Genomic DNA, 15,470 nt, shown 5'->3' with positions numbered 1-15,470 from the left:
TCAATACATTAAATTAATATGGACATCATGTTAAGTTTAGTATCATTTTTTTCTTTTCTATTACACTTTCTGAACATTTTTTAACTCTGCACAGTAGGAAACTTGACTTAATTTAGGCAAATGGGGTTATTAGTATTTTTTCCTTCTTCTAATAGAATTTTTCCAACATATATAAGAATAAATAAAATGGTTTAATGAGACCCCAAGCTTTATAGATCATCAACATTCTATTAACATGTTTTAAAGAACCATAAATTATACTAATGAACACAAATCGTGCTCATTATTGAAGTGAAATCTTAAGAAAAATAGGATTAAAATGAGTTCTTGCTATTAAATATCCCAGAAAAAAATGTTATAGATGAAGAGAATATTATAATTTAATTTTTTTATCCTCACCTGAGGACATGTTTATTGATTTGAGAGAGAGAGAGAAATATTGATGTGAGAGAAACATCTATCGATTGCCTCTCATACATGCCCCAACAGGGAATCAAACCTGAATACTTTTGGTTATGGGATGATACTCCAACCAACTGATCCACCTGGCCAGGGTCATAATTTAATTTTTTAGTTCCTAAGTGCTTATTAAAAGTTTAAAGATGGGCATAACAGCATTAATTGAAACCTCAAAATTGTCTTTAGTATGATTCTCAATTTAAATTAAAAGTTTACTTTTACTGTGCATTTCACTATACCTCAACATTAAGGAACCATGGAGTTATGAGTATGTTGGAAAATGTAAAGAAAATTCAAATTAATATTATCACCATAATTTGTTGTTAATGGGTACATGAGGGTTGGGAAAGAACAATGTTTGAGTCTTGAATCTTTCTTTGTTTTATACTCATTGTCTGAGAAGATGCTCATGTGTGAATTATTGAAGAACTTACTTCAGTTTTCTATTGTTGCATAATAAGCCACCCCAAGTTTAGTGGCGTGGAGAAATTTTATTAGCTAACCGTTGTGATAGCCAGCAATTCTACAATCTGAGCTGGGGGCAGCTGGGCGGTTCTTCTGCTGGTCTTGCCTCATGCAGCTGGCAGATTGGCTGGGGTCTGGGCCCAGCTGGGATGCTGGAATGGCTGGATTTTCCATCTGTATTTAATCTCAGGAGCCTCTCCATGTGACCTCTCCTTCCCCATGGGACCTCTCCACAAATTCTCTCCAACAGAGTAGCTGGCATTCTTACATTGCACCGCGGGCAGGGCTCCACAACACCACAGGGGAAGCTGCCAGGCCTACTCAATCCTTAGGCTTGGAACTGGCCTGCTTCTGCCATGTCCTGTGGTTAGGACAAGGCATAGGTCCAGCCCAGATATGTGAGGCAGGAAGCTCACAAGAGCACAAGTAACTGAAGGCTTGTGTCAGACTAGCACAGCCCTCACGCTATGAAGGGAGTGCATTTAGAATACTGCTGAAAACAAAGTGTATGTGGAAATTACAATATTCAAGTGATTTATTGTGATGCCGATGAAAGAACTGCATAAATTTTATTCTAAAGATAAACATGGAGTTATGCTATCATTAGGCTTTAGGTTATGCAATGTAAAAAGCTGTCCTACTGATTAGAATATTCATCTTTCTTTAACTTTAATGAAAATATTATGTTCTGCCCAGCTGGTGTAGCTCAGTGGTTGAGTGATGAACGAGGAGGTCACAGTTCAATTCAAGGTCAGGGCACATGCCTGGGTTGCGGGCTTGATCCCCACTAGGGGGCAATGGTGCAGGAGGCAGCCGATTGATGATTCTCATCTTTGATGTTTTTATCTCTCCTTCCCTCTCCCTTCCTCTCTCTGAAATTAAAAAAAAAAAAAATTTAAATAAAAAAAAATATTAGCTTCTGAGATTTCTTTGTGGGCTGTGTGTATATGTGTTTAGGGAGGCGAATGATGGAAATGGGAGGTGGGACAGACAAGAGTGGCTTATTCTGAATGAAAACTTGTCATTACACCTTTTCCTATAGAGGCCTTTAACACATTGAGTGTCTTTTAACCATTTTAGAGCCATAACCAGATTGAGAAGATCATGGGTTTGGACCAGCTAAGAGCCCTGAAGATTGTGGACCTATCCCACAATCAGATCAAGAGCCTCCAAGGCTTAGAGAATCATGACTTCCTGGAAGTGATCAACCTAGAGGACAATAAGGTAAGGTCATGCTTCCCACGTGTTGGCTTCCATGTCGACATTAAGAAGACACAGTAGGACCCATTATTGGTTACTCAAGGGCTGTCACCTTAAATGCCAGCTCAGAAATGTCATTCTAGAAAACCTCCTGGAACAGTAGTTGAGGGAGGACTTGAAATCCTATATAATAAAAAGGTAATATGCAAATTGACCATCACTCCAACACACAAGATGGCCACCCCCATGTGGTCAAAGATGACCATCCCCATGTGGACATAAGATGGCCACCACAAGATGGCTGGCAAGGGAGGGCAGTTGTGGGCAATCAGGCCAGCAGGAGAGGGCAGTTAGGGGTGACCAGGCCTGCAGGGGAGGACAGTTGGGGGGACCAGGCCAGCAGGGGGGGCAGTTGTAGGCGATCAGGCAAGCAGGGGAGGGAAGTTGTGGGCGATCAGGCCAGCAGGTTAGGGCAGTTAGGGGTGACCAGGCCTGCAGGGGAGGACATTTGGGGGGACCAGGCCAGCAGGGGAGGGCAGTTGGGGGCAACCATGCCTGCAGGGGAGGGCAGTTTGGGGGAACCAGGCCTGCAGGGGAGGGCAGTTGGGAGGGACCAGGCCTGCAGAGGAGGCCAGTTGTGGGAGACCAGGCCTGCAGGGGAGGGCAGTTGGGGGTGACCAGGCCAGCAGGGGAGGGCAGTTAGGGATGACCAGACTAGCAGGGGAGGGCAGTTAGGGGCAATCAGGCCAGCAGGGGAGCAGTTAGGCATCGATCAGGCTGGCAGGCAGAAATGGTTAGGGGCAATCAGGCAGGCAGGCAGGCGAGTGGTTGGGAGCCAGCAGTCCTGGATTGTGAGCGGGGTCCCAGATTAGAGATGGTACAGGCTGTGCTGAGGGACAACCCCCCCCCCCATGCACGAATTTCGTGCACCAGGCCTCTAGTAAATAAATAAATACTTACAATTCTTAATTTTTGAAAACTTGATGATCCCTTATTACATGGTTTTAAAGGTCAACTACAACCAAGTGCACATGACCTTCTGAAGTAAATGTGTCCATGTGAAAGTTTGTGTAGAAGGATGGCATTAGGACTGCCTGAAAGCCAGCACCAGGAAACTGTAGACAGAAGAATAGTCTCAGGCTGGTGTGGCCCATGCCTTCCCTTGAAAGAAAAGAGGCACAGGGGTGAACTCTTACATCCCTTGGTACAACAGTGTATGCTCCCCAGCTGTATGAGTTGGGGATTGGATTTATTCAAATTTCTGTATCTGGCTTAATGTGCACATTGTATCACAAATTATACAAGTTGACTTTTACTCTTTTCTTTTAAATCCAAGGATGTTTTCTTTAAAAATTGATGTGAGAGAGAGAGAAAGAGAGAGAGAGAGAGAGAGAGAGAGAGAGAGAGAGAGAGAGACATTGATCAGTTGCCTCCAGTGCACTCCCCTACAACCTTTTGATGTACAGGACAATGCTCCAACCAACCAAGCCACCAGCCAAGGCAATTTTTATTCCTAATTATACTTTACTTTTAATAAATCAGTTGTACTTATGATCATGGTATATTAAGTTGGTATCTATAGCTGATTTCTTATGCAGTAAAATCTACATTATGATTTTATTCATATTGCATACTTCCATCACTTGTTTGGAAAAGATTTCATAAGGAAGTTGAATCTTTATTTCTTCTTGAAAATGAAAGTTTGGCTGACCCTGAAGGAGACATTGGTCTACTTGGGTTGAGATGTGAGGCTGTGGAGACCTGTCTCTGTTCAGCTGTGATGGTGCTCATCTGTGTTGATGACTCTTTCTCCAATGAACTTCCATCTCCGTTAGGTTTTTTATTTATATTGTTTTATTTATTGCTTGTTTTGAGAGAGAGAGAGAGAGAGAGAGAGAGAGAGAGAGAGAGAGAGAGAGAGAGATTGAGATTGAGATTTGTTGTTCCACTCATTTATGCATTCATCGGTAGAACCCGAAACCTTGGCATATCGGGCTGATGCTCTAACCAACTGAGCTACCTGGCCAGGGCATCTGTTAGGTTTTTAAAAATTAAAAAAAGGCAATCTTTTGGTCTGGGAAGAAGTAGATATTTAATTACCGACAGGACTGTTCATCCTCAGTTTCACTTGATTTGTATGTTAAATTGTTTTGTCAATTTCTAAAGTTACGGTAATTCTAATGGACAACTTTTGCTCATTGTGCTGTGTGTCTTATGAAGCCAGCATCATCTCTCTTTCATATGGTTTTAGTATCTTTTTCATGAGATTACCATTAGCATGATTGTCACGTATATACAGGGAATGTTGGAAAGATGGAATGCACTCATTTAATCCCAACTCAGTGTATTTCAGGATTCAGGAAAAGCAGCAATAGTAATACTAATAACAACAATTATAGTCATAAAATAACTGTGATATTCATTGAATATAGCACAAGGCACTATTCTAAGCACTTCACATGTATTTCACTTAATCCTTATTATATAACCCTATTATTATCGCTACTGGGATGTAGAGAGGTTAAGTAACTTGTCTAAGGCTGTTTACCTAGCAAATAACAGAGCCAGGATGTAAACGTACACTGTTGCCTCTAGAGTCAGCGTTCTTAACCCTGCAGGATAGTACAGTAAATGAAATGCTAAGAGCCCTCTTTCAGAAAGGTGTATGGTGTAAATGTCCGAGGAGAGTGTTTTCTGATAAAAATATGTGTGTGCAACTTTAAATTTTTTAGTAGCCATAATAAAGAGGTAAAAAGAAACAGGTGAAATTAGTTTTAATAATATGTCTTATTTAGCTCAAAACATCCAAAATATTATAATTTCAACATGTAATCTATGTAAAAATTTATTGATGAGATACTTTATATTCTGTTGCTTCACCATAAGATTTTTGACATCCGGTGTATGTTTTACACACAGGACATTTGGATTCAGCCTAGCCATATTCCAGGTGCCATTTGTGGTTAGTAACCACTGAACTATGTAGTGCTGGTCTAGATAGACTTCACAAATCATATATTGTTCTCTTCCATTTCAAGAGACTATCCAAATTACATTGGAAAGAGTTTAAAGAAAAAAGCGAGTGAAGGAAGGAGTTCATAATTTTCAAATATTAAAGAGACTCCCTTAAAAAAAGTGGCCACATTTCCCAATGGTGGGGATCCTTTGACAATGATTGGGTTCGTAACAATAACATAATTCCCTGGCTCCCCAATGGGCAGGCTGGGGAGCAACGCACAGTACTTTGAAATATTCTTTGAGCCATCCAAAGATTTCCTCAGAGATTTCTCCAGTACTACTGAGAATGCTGTGTATCAGGGGTGGAAAATTTTTCATTTCAAAGAAACATAACATAGCTGTTGCTTCTCATGTGATTAATTTGATGTTAGGAACGTTGTTTTATCGGTAGCACTTTCACTGGTATTATTCACTTGGCTTTCGCTGTTGAAACACTGCTGTACCTCCCATGATCTTGTAAACATCTAAGTTCCTTTGCAAATGTTTATCATCAGCTGGTGATTTGGGGGCCTTTATCACTCTTTACTCGTAGTCCTTCTAGATTTGATGTCATTTCTAGCATTTACAACTCATTCCCCAAATGTTAACTCTATTGTAACCTCAGTCCTTTCTTCTAGAAGCAAAATATTGGTCTGGGAGTTACTTAGAGAATGCCATTTTGCTTTTCTGAGACTCAGTATCATTATACCACAAATATGTATTTCCATCTATCTGTCTGTCTGTCTATCCATCCATCCATCCATCTATCACAGCCCCCTTAGGTCTGGATGGTAAGGCATGGTGAGCATGGCCAGAAGGAAAAGGCAAAAAATGAGTCATGTAAACTGCGCTCCCTATGAAGCCCAGGCTGACAGGCCTCTGGAGCGTGGGGAGGAGCTAACAGGCAGAGGAGGCTCGAGAAGAGGGCCAGACTAGAACGGGGCCCAGCTCTGCTGGTGTGACATTCTTGCAGCAGATGGCCGACGTTCCTTTAAGAATATAACCTTTTTGGCAATATTGGTCATTTAGGGTGCTGTGTCCCCACTCCTTCTATAATCATCAGTGATACACACAGCCATGGGTCTTGGCATTTGAGGAGAGAAGACATGCGGGGGGTCTGCTGTGGGGGTAGGTCTGCAGGAGAGGCTGGCTCAGACAGGGCATCCAGGACCTGAACACATGGCTAACTCAGCAGCCTTAGGAACTCGAAACTAGGCTACTCCACACCGGCTCCCTTCTGCCCTTACCAGCCTCATCCTACCTTTGAAAGGACTGGAAGGGAAGCTAGATTCCTCTCATTTGACTCTCAAAAGACCAGTGATCCCAGCTGGCATCTTAGTGTGCATAGTCCATGATCATTCTGTTTGTGCTGTTTGTAACATTTGAAGACCTTTCCAGGTCAATCACCATAGATGTCACCATCTTCTGGATTGGGTGCATAGATTCCTGTTATGTGACTGTACTGTGGCCCATTTAATTGCATGATGGTGGAGCTTTCAGAATTTAGAATATTTTAACTTTTACTAAAAACATTAGACAGAGCATTCTTGTATCTAATGTTTGCCTGTCTGATGATTTCGTCAGGATAAAACTCCTGAAGAGGGATAATGGTGTCATAGCTTATGCATTTTTAACACAGATTGCCCTTTAGAAAGAATGTGCCAATTTCCATTGTCGCCAGCAGTGCTGTGAATGCCTGTGGCCGGGACTTGGTGAGACATGGTGACATTTGCGTTAGAGCCAACCACAGGAGTGGTATCGACAAGGAAGTCAATCCATGGTATGAAAGTTATGACTGAGCCGATGGGAACCAAGTTTACTTTTCTACCACCTGAATAATGCAATCCTACCTAATAATAGACAAATATGCAAATTGACTGTACCTTCGCTATGCCCATGATTGGCCAGGAGGCGCGGGGGGGGCGGGACTTGGGGTGGCCGGGGTAGCTGATTGGGCCGGCGGGACGCTGAGCTGCATCGCCAGCAGTGGCACAAGCTCAGCGTCTGCGCCATGGCGGTGCTGCGGCACAGAAGGGGCCTCTGGGGCAGCAAGCTGACGTCCCGCGGCGCGGACCATCAAAAGCGGGGGAGCTGAGTGCCTGTTGCCTGAGCGGACAGGCACTCAGCTTCCCCGCAATCGAAAGCAAAAGTGTGGGAGCTGGGTGCCTGTCCGCTCAGGCACCAGGCCTTTCAGAAGCCTCCGTCACGCCGGAGGCTTCTGAAAGGCCTGGTGCACCAGCAATCGAAAGGAAAGCGTGGGAGCTGGATGCCTGTCCACTCAGGCAGCAGGCCTTTCAGAAGCCTCCGGCGCCTGGTGCACCAGCGGACAGGCACCCAGCTCCCCGTGATCGAAAGGGAAAGCGTGTAGGGGACCCTACACGTGCATGATTCAATCATGCACTGGGCCTCTCGTATAAAATATTGATTCTTGTATCTTGTAGAGGACCCAAATGGTAGTCCAAGGGGTAAGCTAGTCATCTTATGGAAAAAGCTGTGTGTTCTAACATTGCTATAACCAGATTAATGTGGGCAGGTTGTATATTGTATCTTGGAATTTGCCTTTCTTGTTGTATCTTGGAAAGTGGCATCCTTCAAACATGGTGCGAGTGTTCTTACCTTGATTTAGCTTTGGGAATAGTTTACATTTTGCTGCATTTTGTGGTTGGATAACTCAGGAATTCTCAGGATTCTGCTGTTGGGGGGCTTTTACAATGCCTGCAGGAATGAGTTGGGTGGGGAGAAATATAAATGTAAAGTACTTATTAATTTTTTTTGCACAAGTTCAGTATCTATATCCTATATAATAAAAGGCTAATATGCAAATTGTCCCCTCGGGAGTTCAACCACTCACTATGACATGCACTGACCACCTGGGGGTGGCATGGATGAAGGAAGGTCCTGGATGGTCCTGATTGCTGGCCAGGCCTAGGGACCCTACCTGTGCACAAATTTCGTGACCGGGCCTCTAGTTTGAAATAAAATGGTAATTATGCTAATTACAGGAAATTTAAGGAAAAGTGTTTGTCTTTAGCTTAGTGGGAAATTCAGGCATGCTGCAATGCAACCTCTATTCTTGGTCAAATTAAGGACACCTTTTTCTCTTTACTTTTAAAAGTTGTGAAACTTAACTTACATAGAAGAGAGTATAAAACATAACTGTACATTTAACAAAAAAACATTAAGGTAAACACCTGTGTAACACCCATGTTGAGAACTATGTCATACAATTTTCGTTTTTATCTTTCTTTAAAATAATTATCTCTTATTAAAAAACTAGAGGCCTGGTGCACGAAATTCGTACACGGGGGGGTTGCAGGAGGGTGTCCCTCAGCCCAGTCTGCACCCTCTCCAATATGGGAGCCCCTCAAGGGATGTCCGTCTCACAATCCGGGACTGCTGGCTTCTGCCTGATTGCCCCTAAGCACTCTGCCTGCCAGCCTGTTAGCCCCCTAACCACTCCCCTGCCGGCCTGATTGACACCTAACCACTCCCCTGCTGGCCCGATCACCCCCAACTGCCCTCCCCTGCAGGCCTGGTCCCCCCCAACTGTCCTCCCCTGTCAGCCATCTTGTGACAACATGGGGGCAGCCATCTTGTGATGACGTGGGGGAAGTCATCTTGTGGCAGCCATCTTGTGATGACATGGGGGTGCCCATCTTGTGACAACATTGGGGTGGCCATCTTGTGATGCTGTGGGGCAGCCATCTTGTGATGTGAGGGTGTTAGGGTCAATTTGCATATTACCTTTTTATTATATAGGATTATAGAGCTGCCTGGCCAGCGTGGCTCAGTGGTTGAGCGTCGACCTAAGAACCAGGAGGTCACAGTGTGATTCCTGGTCGGGGCACATGCCGGGTTGCAGGCTCTATCCCTAGTAGGGGGCCTGCAGGTGGTGGCCGATCAATAATTCTCTCTCATCATTGATGTTTCTATCTCTCTCTTCCTCTCCCTTCCTCTTTAAAATCAATAAAAAATGTATTTTTAAGAAATGATAAGAACTACACATGCTGTAAGAAGGCTTCACCGGGTAGTGAGCCAGGGCAGAGAAGCCGTGCTGAGGGGCAGATTGGGAAGTGGAGGCTCAGGAAGCAGGTGGTGGGGGAGAACAGGTAGCCTCCACATGCATTTGTCATACCAATTCTCTGATTCCATGTGCCATTTCACATCTGCCTTTAAATAAGCATGAAGAGCACCTTACTGTTCTCAAGCCAGAGAGGGTCTGTGTGTTCTGTGAAACTTGGTGAAATTCTCGTGAAAGGGCTGGATATTTGACAGAGCAATTTTTAAAATAAGTTGAATTTAAAGGATCCACGGCATCCCCTTGTATATTATCCTTTCTATTGTTTTTGTGCAGTCAGTCCATTGATACTGTTGTGTCTCTTTGATGAAACAGATTGCTGAGCTGGGTGAAATAGAATACATTGAAAATCTACCTCTCCTTCGAATTCTCAATCTTCTGAAAAATCCAATTCAGGTAGGAGATCATTTACATCAGGGGAGGGGATGAGGGCTTTCTTGGAACTCTTCTTCAAGAAGTACTTTTGATAAAGAACATTAGGACGTGAGTACGGTGTGTTTCTCTTCATTCTCAATCTCTTAGGAGGCAATCAGGAGGGTTAGGCACCCTGGGCACCTCTGTCAGGGGAAGTGAAGCCTGAACGGGTCACTCTGTGTGGTCCCTGTGAGTCATCCAGGAGGTGGCCAAGATCCTGGGAGGGAGCTGCTGAGATGGGGGAGCAGCATCCTCTTGCATTAGAAGATGCATGGTGCTGGGGTGTGGACAGAATGTGGTTCCTGTTTTGGAACAGGGGAAAGAGAGTCTAAGATTAGATACCTAGAGTAATTGTCTGCATATAGCTAGGAAACAGGTGTTGTTGTAAAATGATTAAAGAAAAAAGTGTACTTCCCATGGATTCTTCACATCCGGGAATCTGAGACCCATGACTGCTTTGCAGGCTCTGGCTTCACTGATGAATCCTTTTGCCTGGTCCTGGCCCTCCCTCTTTGTGTCTTTGTCCCAATCCCCTTTTCTACCTATACCCTTCGCTTACCTTTCTATAGACTCTTGACTTTGTGCATAGCTCTGAGTACCTTTGTTTTTGTGATCAATATCTCTAGAATGACAAAAAAATTAAAAATGAAAAATTAGATTTAAAAGTAAAAGCAATGCTTGGTATAGACCTGGTGACAGGCATTAAAAGCAGCTCTGGAAAGAAAGCAATGGAACTTACAACAGCCACACCCCCAGCTGCAGATCCGTAAGGAGTGTCTGTTCATGTAACATACATTGTCATCTGTAAGATGCATCCATCACTAACATCTTTCCCTCCAAAGAGGCATAGCTTCATGATACAAAACATGTTGATTGCATTTTTAAAAGGCAGATAATCCTAAAATAGCCGATGGTAGTGAGTTATAAAGAATTCATTCCATAAATAAATACCATTTTATTGTTGTGAAATAAATTCATAATACATGATACAAAAATAAAACAAAGTCATAAATAAATAACAAAGTAATAATAAATGTTTCATCATTTGCAATACTGAAACTTTTTGGATTTAGAACAGCAATTTTCACCCAGGGTGCCACAAGAATTTTTAGAACATACAATACCTGACTATTTAGTCAGGAGCACTGACCTCTTTTCCCTTAGATTGTCAAATAGAAAGAAAAAACATGACAAAAGCCTGGTCGGTGTGGCTCAACCTATGAACCAGGAAGTCATGGGCATGAGTCTCTCTCTCTCTCTCTCTCTCTCTCTCTCTCTCTCTCTCTCTCCCTTCCTTTCTGAAATCAATAAAGAAATTTAAAAAGTGAAAACAGCCAAAGCAGCAATAGACGTCTGGTATGCATGCCCTGTCTTGAACCATAAATATGTAGGTCATAGAGTTGCATCTTATTGGTCATGTCACATAATAAGGTTGCATCTGATTGGTTAATTCTTGGTACCAGCAATTCTTATGTACACATATATAAAAAGTTACTTTTTAAAAAATATATTTTTTTATTAATTTCAGAGAGGATAGGAGAGAGAGAGAATCATTGATTAGCTGCCTCCTGCATGCCCCATATCAGGGACAGAGCCCGCAACCTGGGCATGTGCACTGACCAGGAATCGAACTGTGACCTCTTGGTTCATAGGTCAACGCTCAACCACTGAGCCATGCCAGCTGGGCAAAAGTCACGTTTTTTAAAAAGTCACTTAGGGAGCAAAAAGGGTAGGTAATTACTGTTATTATTTTTGTAAATCAATCAAAATTATCTTTTTTTTGTCAGATCAGCAAAAAATATATTGTATTTCTTGGTGTGCTACAGAATTTTAGTAATTACCTTATGTGTGCCAGGAGATGGAAAAGGTTGAAAATGGCTGAGTTAGAAGATAGGGTTCGAGTTGTTGGCCATGGATCCTTAGATAGAATGCTTCGCCTCTGAGGCTCAGTTGATTTTCTCTTTAGAAATGAAGATGCTCACACCTGTCCCACTTGCCTCACAGGGAGACTAACAAGGTCACAACTTTGAAGAGCTTTATAAGTTGCAAGGGACAGTGTGCATTTGAGTTGTTAATTTAATGGGCTGGTAAATGTGAAAATGTAGAGAACGACTGTGTGTGTGTGTGTGTGAGAGAGAGAGAGAGAGAGACAGGGTAGGGTAGGAGGTGATAGACCAATGCTCATGAAAGTAGAATGCTGGTGCTTGTTAATTTGGAAAACAAAGGCAATTCAATAGTCCTCTTGATATTTCAAATAGGAACAATGTGAATATTGGTTCTTCGTCATTTTTATGCTACTGCGATTAACAGAATTAGATCAGAAGAAGATTACAGTGGAAGAAAAGGTATGTAATCATATTATTTCATGTGTTTCTCAGTTAATAAGCTTAAAAGCTTATACTGCCTGCTGGAGGACCAATAAAATCAATAAATGATACCCATAATTAATTTACAACATGTGAATTAATGGTTTGTTCAGGGAGTGCTTCCTTGTCCTAGGATCAGTCTGTTTAACCCTCTTCAAAGCTGAACATCAACCCCAATTCAACAGCAGCATTGCATTTCTATAGGCTGGTGGCATTCTGGCAGATTATTAATTTAGATAACTATCCTATTTAGAGGGTGTGTCATTCTACGTGCTACTCTAAAATAGATTTACTAATCACGAAGTGTATTTTATTGTCATTCCACCATATACTCAAAAGGTACACAAATGAATTACTACTCTGCTATTTTAAATCCTTAATTCTGCTTTTTAAGATAATTAGAGGCCCGGTGCACAAAATTCATGCACTGGGGAGGCAGGGTCCCTCAGTCCAGCCTGTGTCCTCTCGCAGTCCAAGACCCCTTGGGGGATGTCCGCCTGCCGGCTTAGGCCCGATCCCTGTGGGGATCGGGCCTAAGCCGGCATTGACTTCCCTCTTGCAGTCTGGGACTCCTCGCTCCTTACCACCCACCTGCTCGCTGCTCCTTACCACTCAGTTCACTGCTCCTTCCTTAGTGCTGCCGCGGAGGCGGGAGAGGATCCCGCCACTGCAGCTGCGCTCACCAGCTGTGAGCCCGGCTTCTGGCTGAGTGGCGCACACTGGCCACCAGGGGGGCAGCTCCTGCATTGAGCATCTGCCCCCTGGTGGTCAGTGCACATCATAGCAACTCATTGTTCTGCCGTAACTGTCACTTAGGCTTTTATTATATAGACTAGAGGCCTGGTGCATGAAATTCGTGCTCAGGGTGGGGGTGTCCCTCAACCCGACCTGCACCCTCTCCAATCTGTGAGCCCTAAGGGAATGTCCTACTGACGGCTTAGGCCTGTTCCCCATGGTTCTCTGCTCTCTGCGGGGCCTGCCTGCTCCACACCACGGCAATGGGCAAGCAGGCCCTTTTGGGTGCTGCCTGCAGGCTGTGCTTGCCTGCTCCTGGGTTGCCCTAACGATGGCCAAGCAGGCCCTGCTGAGTGCTGCCTGTGGGCCCTCTTGCCTGCTCGTGGGTCGCTGCGGCTACAGCCAAGCAGGCCCTGCTGTCTGCTGTCAAGCAGTGTGGCCGCCCTTGCCTCCCGGGGCTGGCGATGGTCCCGGGCACCTGTGGGCATGGCTTGGAGCAGCCGCCCTCACCTCCCGGGGCCAGTGATGGTCCCAGGAGGCTGCGGGCTTGGCGCCCATCCCCAGGACCCAGGATGCTTAGCACCTCCCTGCCCTCAGCCACTTGCCGTCTGCATATGCAAATTAACCTGCCATCTTTGTTGGACTAATTTGCATACACACTCCTGATTGGCTGGTGGGCATCACGGAGGTACAGTCAATTTGCATTTTTCTTTTTTATTAGTGTAGATAATACATCTGGACACAGTTGCAGAATAAGCAGACCTCGAAAGCTAGCACCTGTTTCCCCTCCACCATACCTGTGCTAGCCACTTTGTCTTGCTTTAGTGACTGGTGATGAGGGATTTCTTTCAATGCACATTTGAGTGGAATGGAAACAGGCTTAATGTAGAGAGGCAGGTATTTCATTTTATAAATGCCTTTCTGAAATCTTGGTTAAAAATAGTTATAGATGGGAGTCTGTTGTTATTCTCAGAACCAAAGGCACTTATTAGATTTCTCTTTCCCTTTAACATTTTGCAAAGGGAATACAATTCAAAGCTATAGGTTAAGAAAAGGTGTGGCAGACAGGATAATGCATTTAGAGGGATGGCAAAAACAAGGGGATGGAAAGCCATACCTTATGAGGAAAAGGCCTAGGTCTTTGGACAGAGAAAGTTATGCTAAAAGAAGAGGAACTTTGGGTAGAATTTGAGATCATCAGAATAGCTCTTGGTGAGATGGAATAAGAAGAAAATTCAGCAGCATCAGCTACCTGGAATCTACAGCTGAATTTTATTTCTTCCTCTTCTATTAACAGTTGGGATGTTGACTGTATTAAAAGTCATCTTGGACTTTAGAGGGTTTGTTTTTGTTTTTGCTTTTCCCCTTCCAAGCCAGGGAGTATAAAGAAGTAGGGGATTAAGGGATTCCAGCTCAATATTTTGAAATAATTATCGTTATTTAGGCTTGGAGACTGAGCACAAAGATTCATGAGCATGCCTTACATTCTTTTCTCTACCTGGTTGCATGTCTAGGCTGATTCATTAAAGAAAATCTGAGCCTTGTGTGCTTTTTATAAATGCAGTCTGTTTCCCTTTGCATTTCTGATTCTGAAACAGGTTTTGGCAGTGAATAAGTACAACCCTCCCCCGGAAGTGGTTGCAGCCCAGGATCACCTGACCCACGTTGTCCACAGCGTGATGCAGCCGCAGAGGATCTTTGACAGGTATTTGCTAGGGATCCTCAGTGTAGAACTCGGGGCGGTGAACACCAGGCACCCCATCCTTTTTCTAGGCTTCTATTTTGTCACCCATTCCTTTTTCACCTCGTCTGAGGGAAGGGGCCAGGGGTTTATCTGATCGGCCAAGTTTGCTCAATTACAACGTCTTATCCATCACATGCTTGAAGATGGGCTCTCTCTCGGTGTTTCCCCAAGTGTGGTGGTGAGTGGGTTCATCTTTCCTCTCTCACCTGGCCCCTGAATGGTGGCTAGCCTGTGACGTGGGACAGTGAAATAATAATAATGAGTAAAAAGAGTTTGTCAGGTTTTTTGGCTGTAGGATAGAACCACGGACGATTGTGATCATTTCTGTCCACTGTACATGTTTCCTTAGCTGTGAGTGGGTGCTAGACCCCCTGCCAGGGAGCATGCCAGGAATGCAGATTGTTAGAGCCCCTGGAGGCAGCCCGCGGGCCCGAGGGAAGCCTGCCAGTGGTGCCCTCGGGGCAGGTGCTTGGCTTGCTTGAACACAGGAACAGTCTCTCACCTCTAAGTTCGGAGACAGATTACCAGTTTCTCCTTTCATTTCTAAATGATCTGGCGGAGCAGATGGCCACTTATGCTATAAGTATAATACAGAAAGTCTATCAAGACCCAACGGCATGCTTAAAATACTTGTAAGATCTCTTGGTTATAAATGGCTTCTCTTCTTCGTGTGATATTTGCTCCTGTACGTCACTTGGTTTCCCACAGAGAGCAAAATGCTTTATTTTGCATCCAGACATGATTTTTTACATGTAATTTAATAATACAGACATTGACAGTTTTATACATTTATGGTAGCCCTCTAGGTGAAATCATTTATCATTTACTTGCATACATCTGGAAAAGCACATTTGATTTTTTTTCCAAAGGAGCATTTATGTCCTCATTGTATTTCTTTTTTAGTTTATGAAGATTGCTAGTTGTTTCATGCTTTAGGGTACATTTATATAAAAGTATGTATCAAAGAAATTTACAACATTGCCTGATAAACACATATTTTGTCATCATTTCT

At 43.7% G+C, this 15,470-nt stretch overlaps 1 protein-coding gene across 1 annotated transcript in view; it reads left to right on the top strand.

Annotated features, from left to right (window-relative positions):
- LRGUK (leucine rich repeats and guanylate kinase domain containing) overlaps nt 1-15,470 on the top strand; it is a 59,731-nt gene that overhangs the window by 28,321 nt on the left and 15,940 nt on the right. Inside the window, exons 7-10 of the mRNA XM_079786532.1 lie at nt 2,005-2,148; nt 9,515-9,595; nt 11,872-11,958; nt 14,313-14,419. Of these exons, the coding sequence (XP_079642658.1) occupies nt 2,005-2,148; nt 9,515-9,595; nt 11,872-11,958; nt 14,313-14,419 (419 nt within the window). The remainder of the gene's footprint in view (nt 1-2,004; nt 2,149-9,514; nt 9,596-11,871; nt 11,959-14,312; nt 14,420-15,470) is intronic.

Source organism: Cnephaeus nilssonii (assembly GCF_951640355.1).
Source record: "Cnephaeus nilssonii genome assembly, chromosome: 12".
Lineage (NCBI taxonomy): Eukaryota > Metazoa > Chordata > Mammalia > Chiroptera > Vespertilionidae > Cnephaeus > Cnephaeus nilssonii.
The sequence above is the reverse complement of the archived record's forward strand: the minus strand, read 5'-3'. Positions and strand labels throughout refer to the sequence as shown.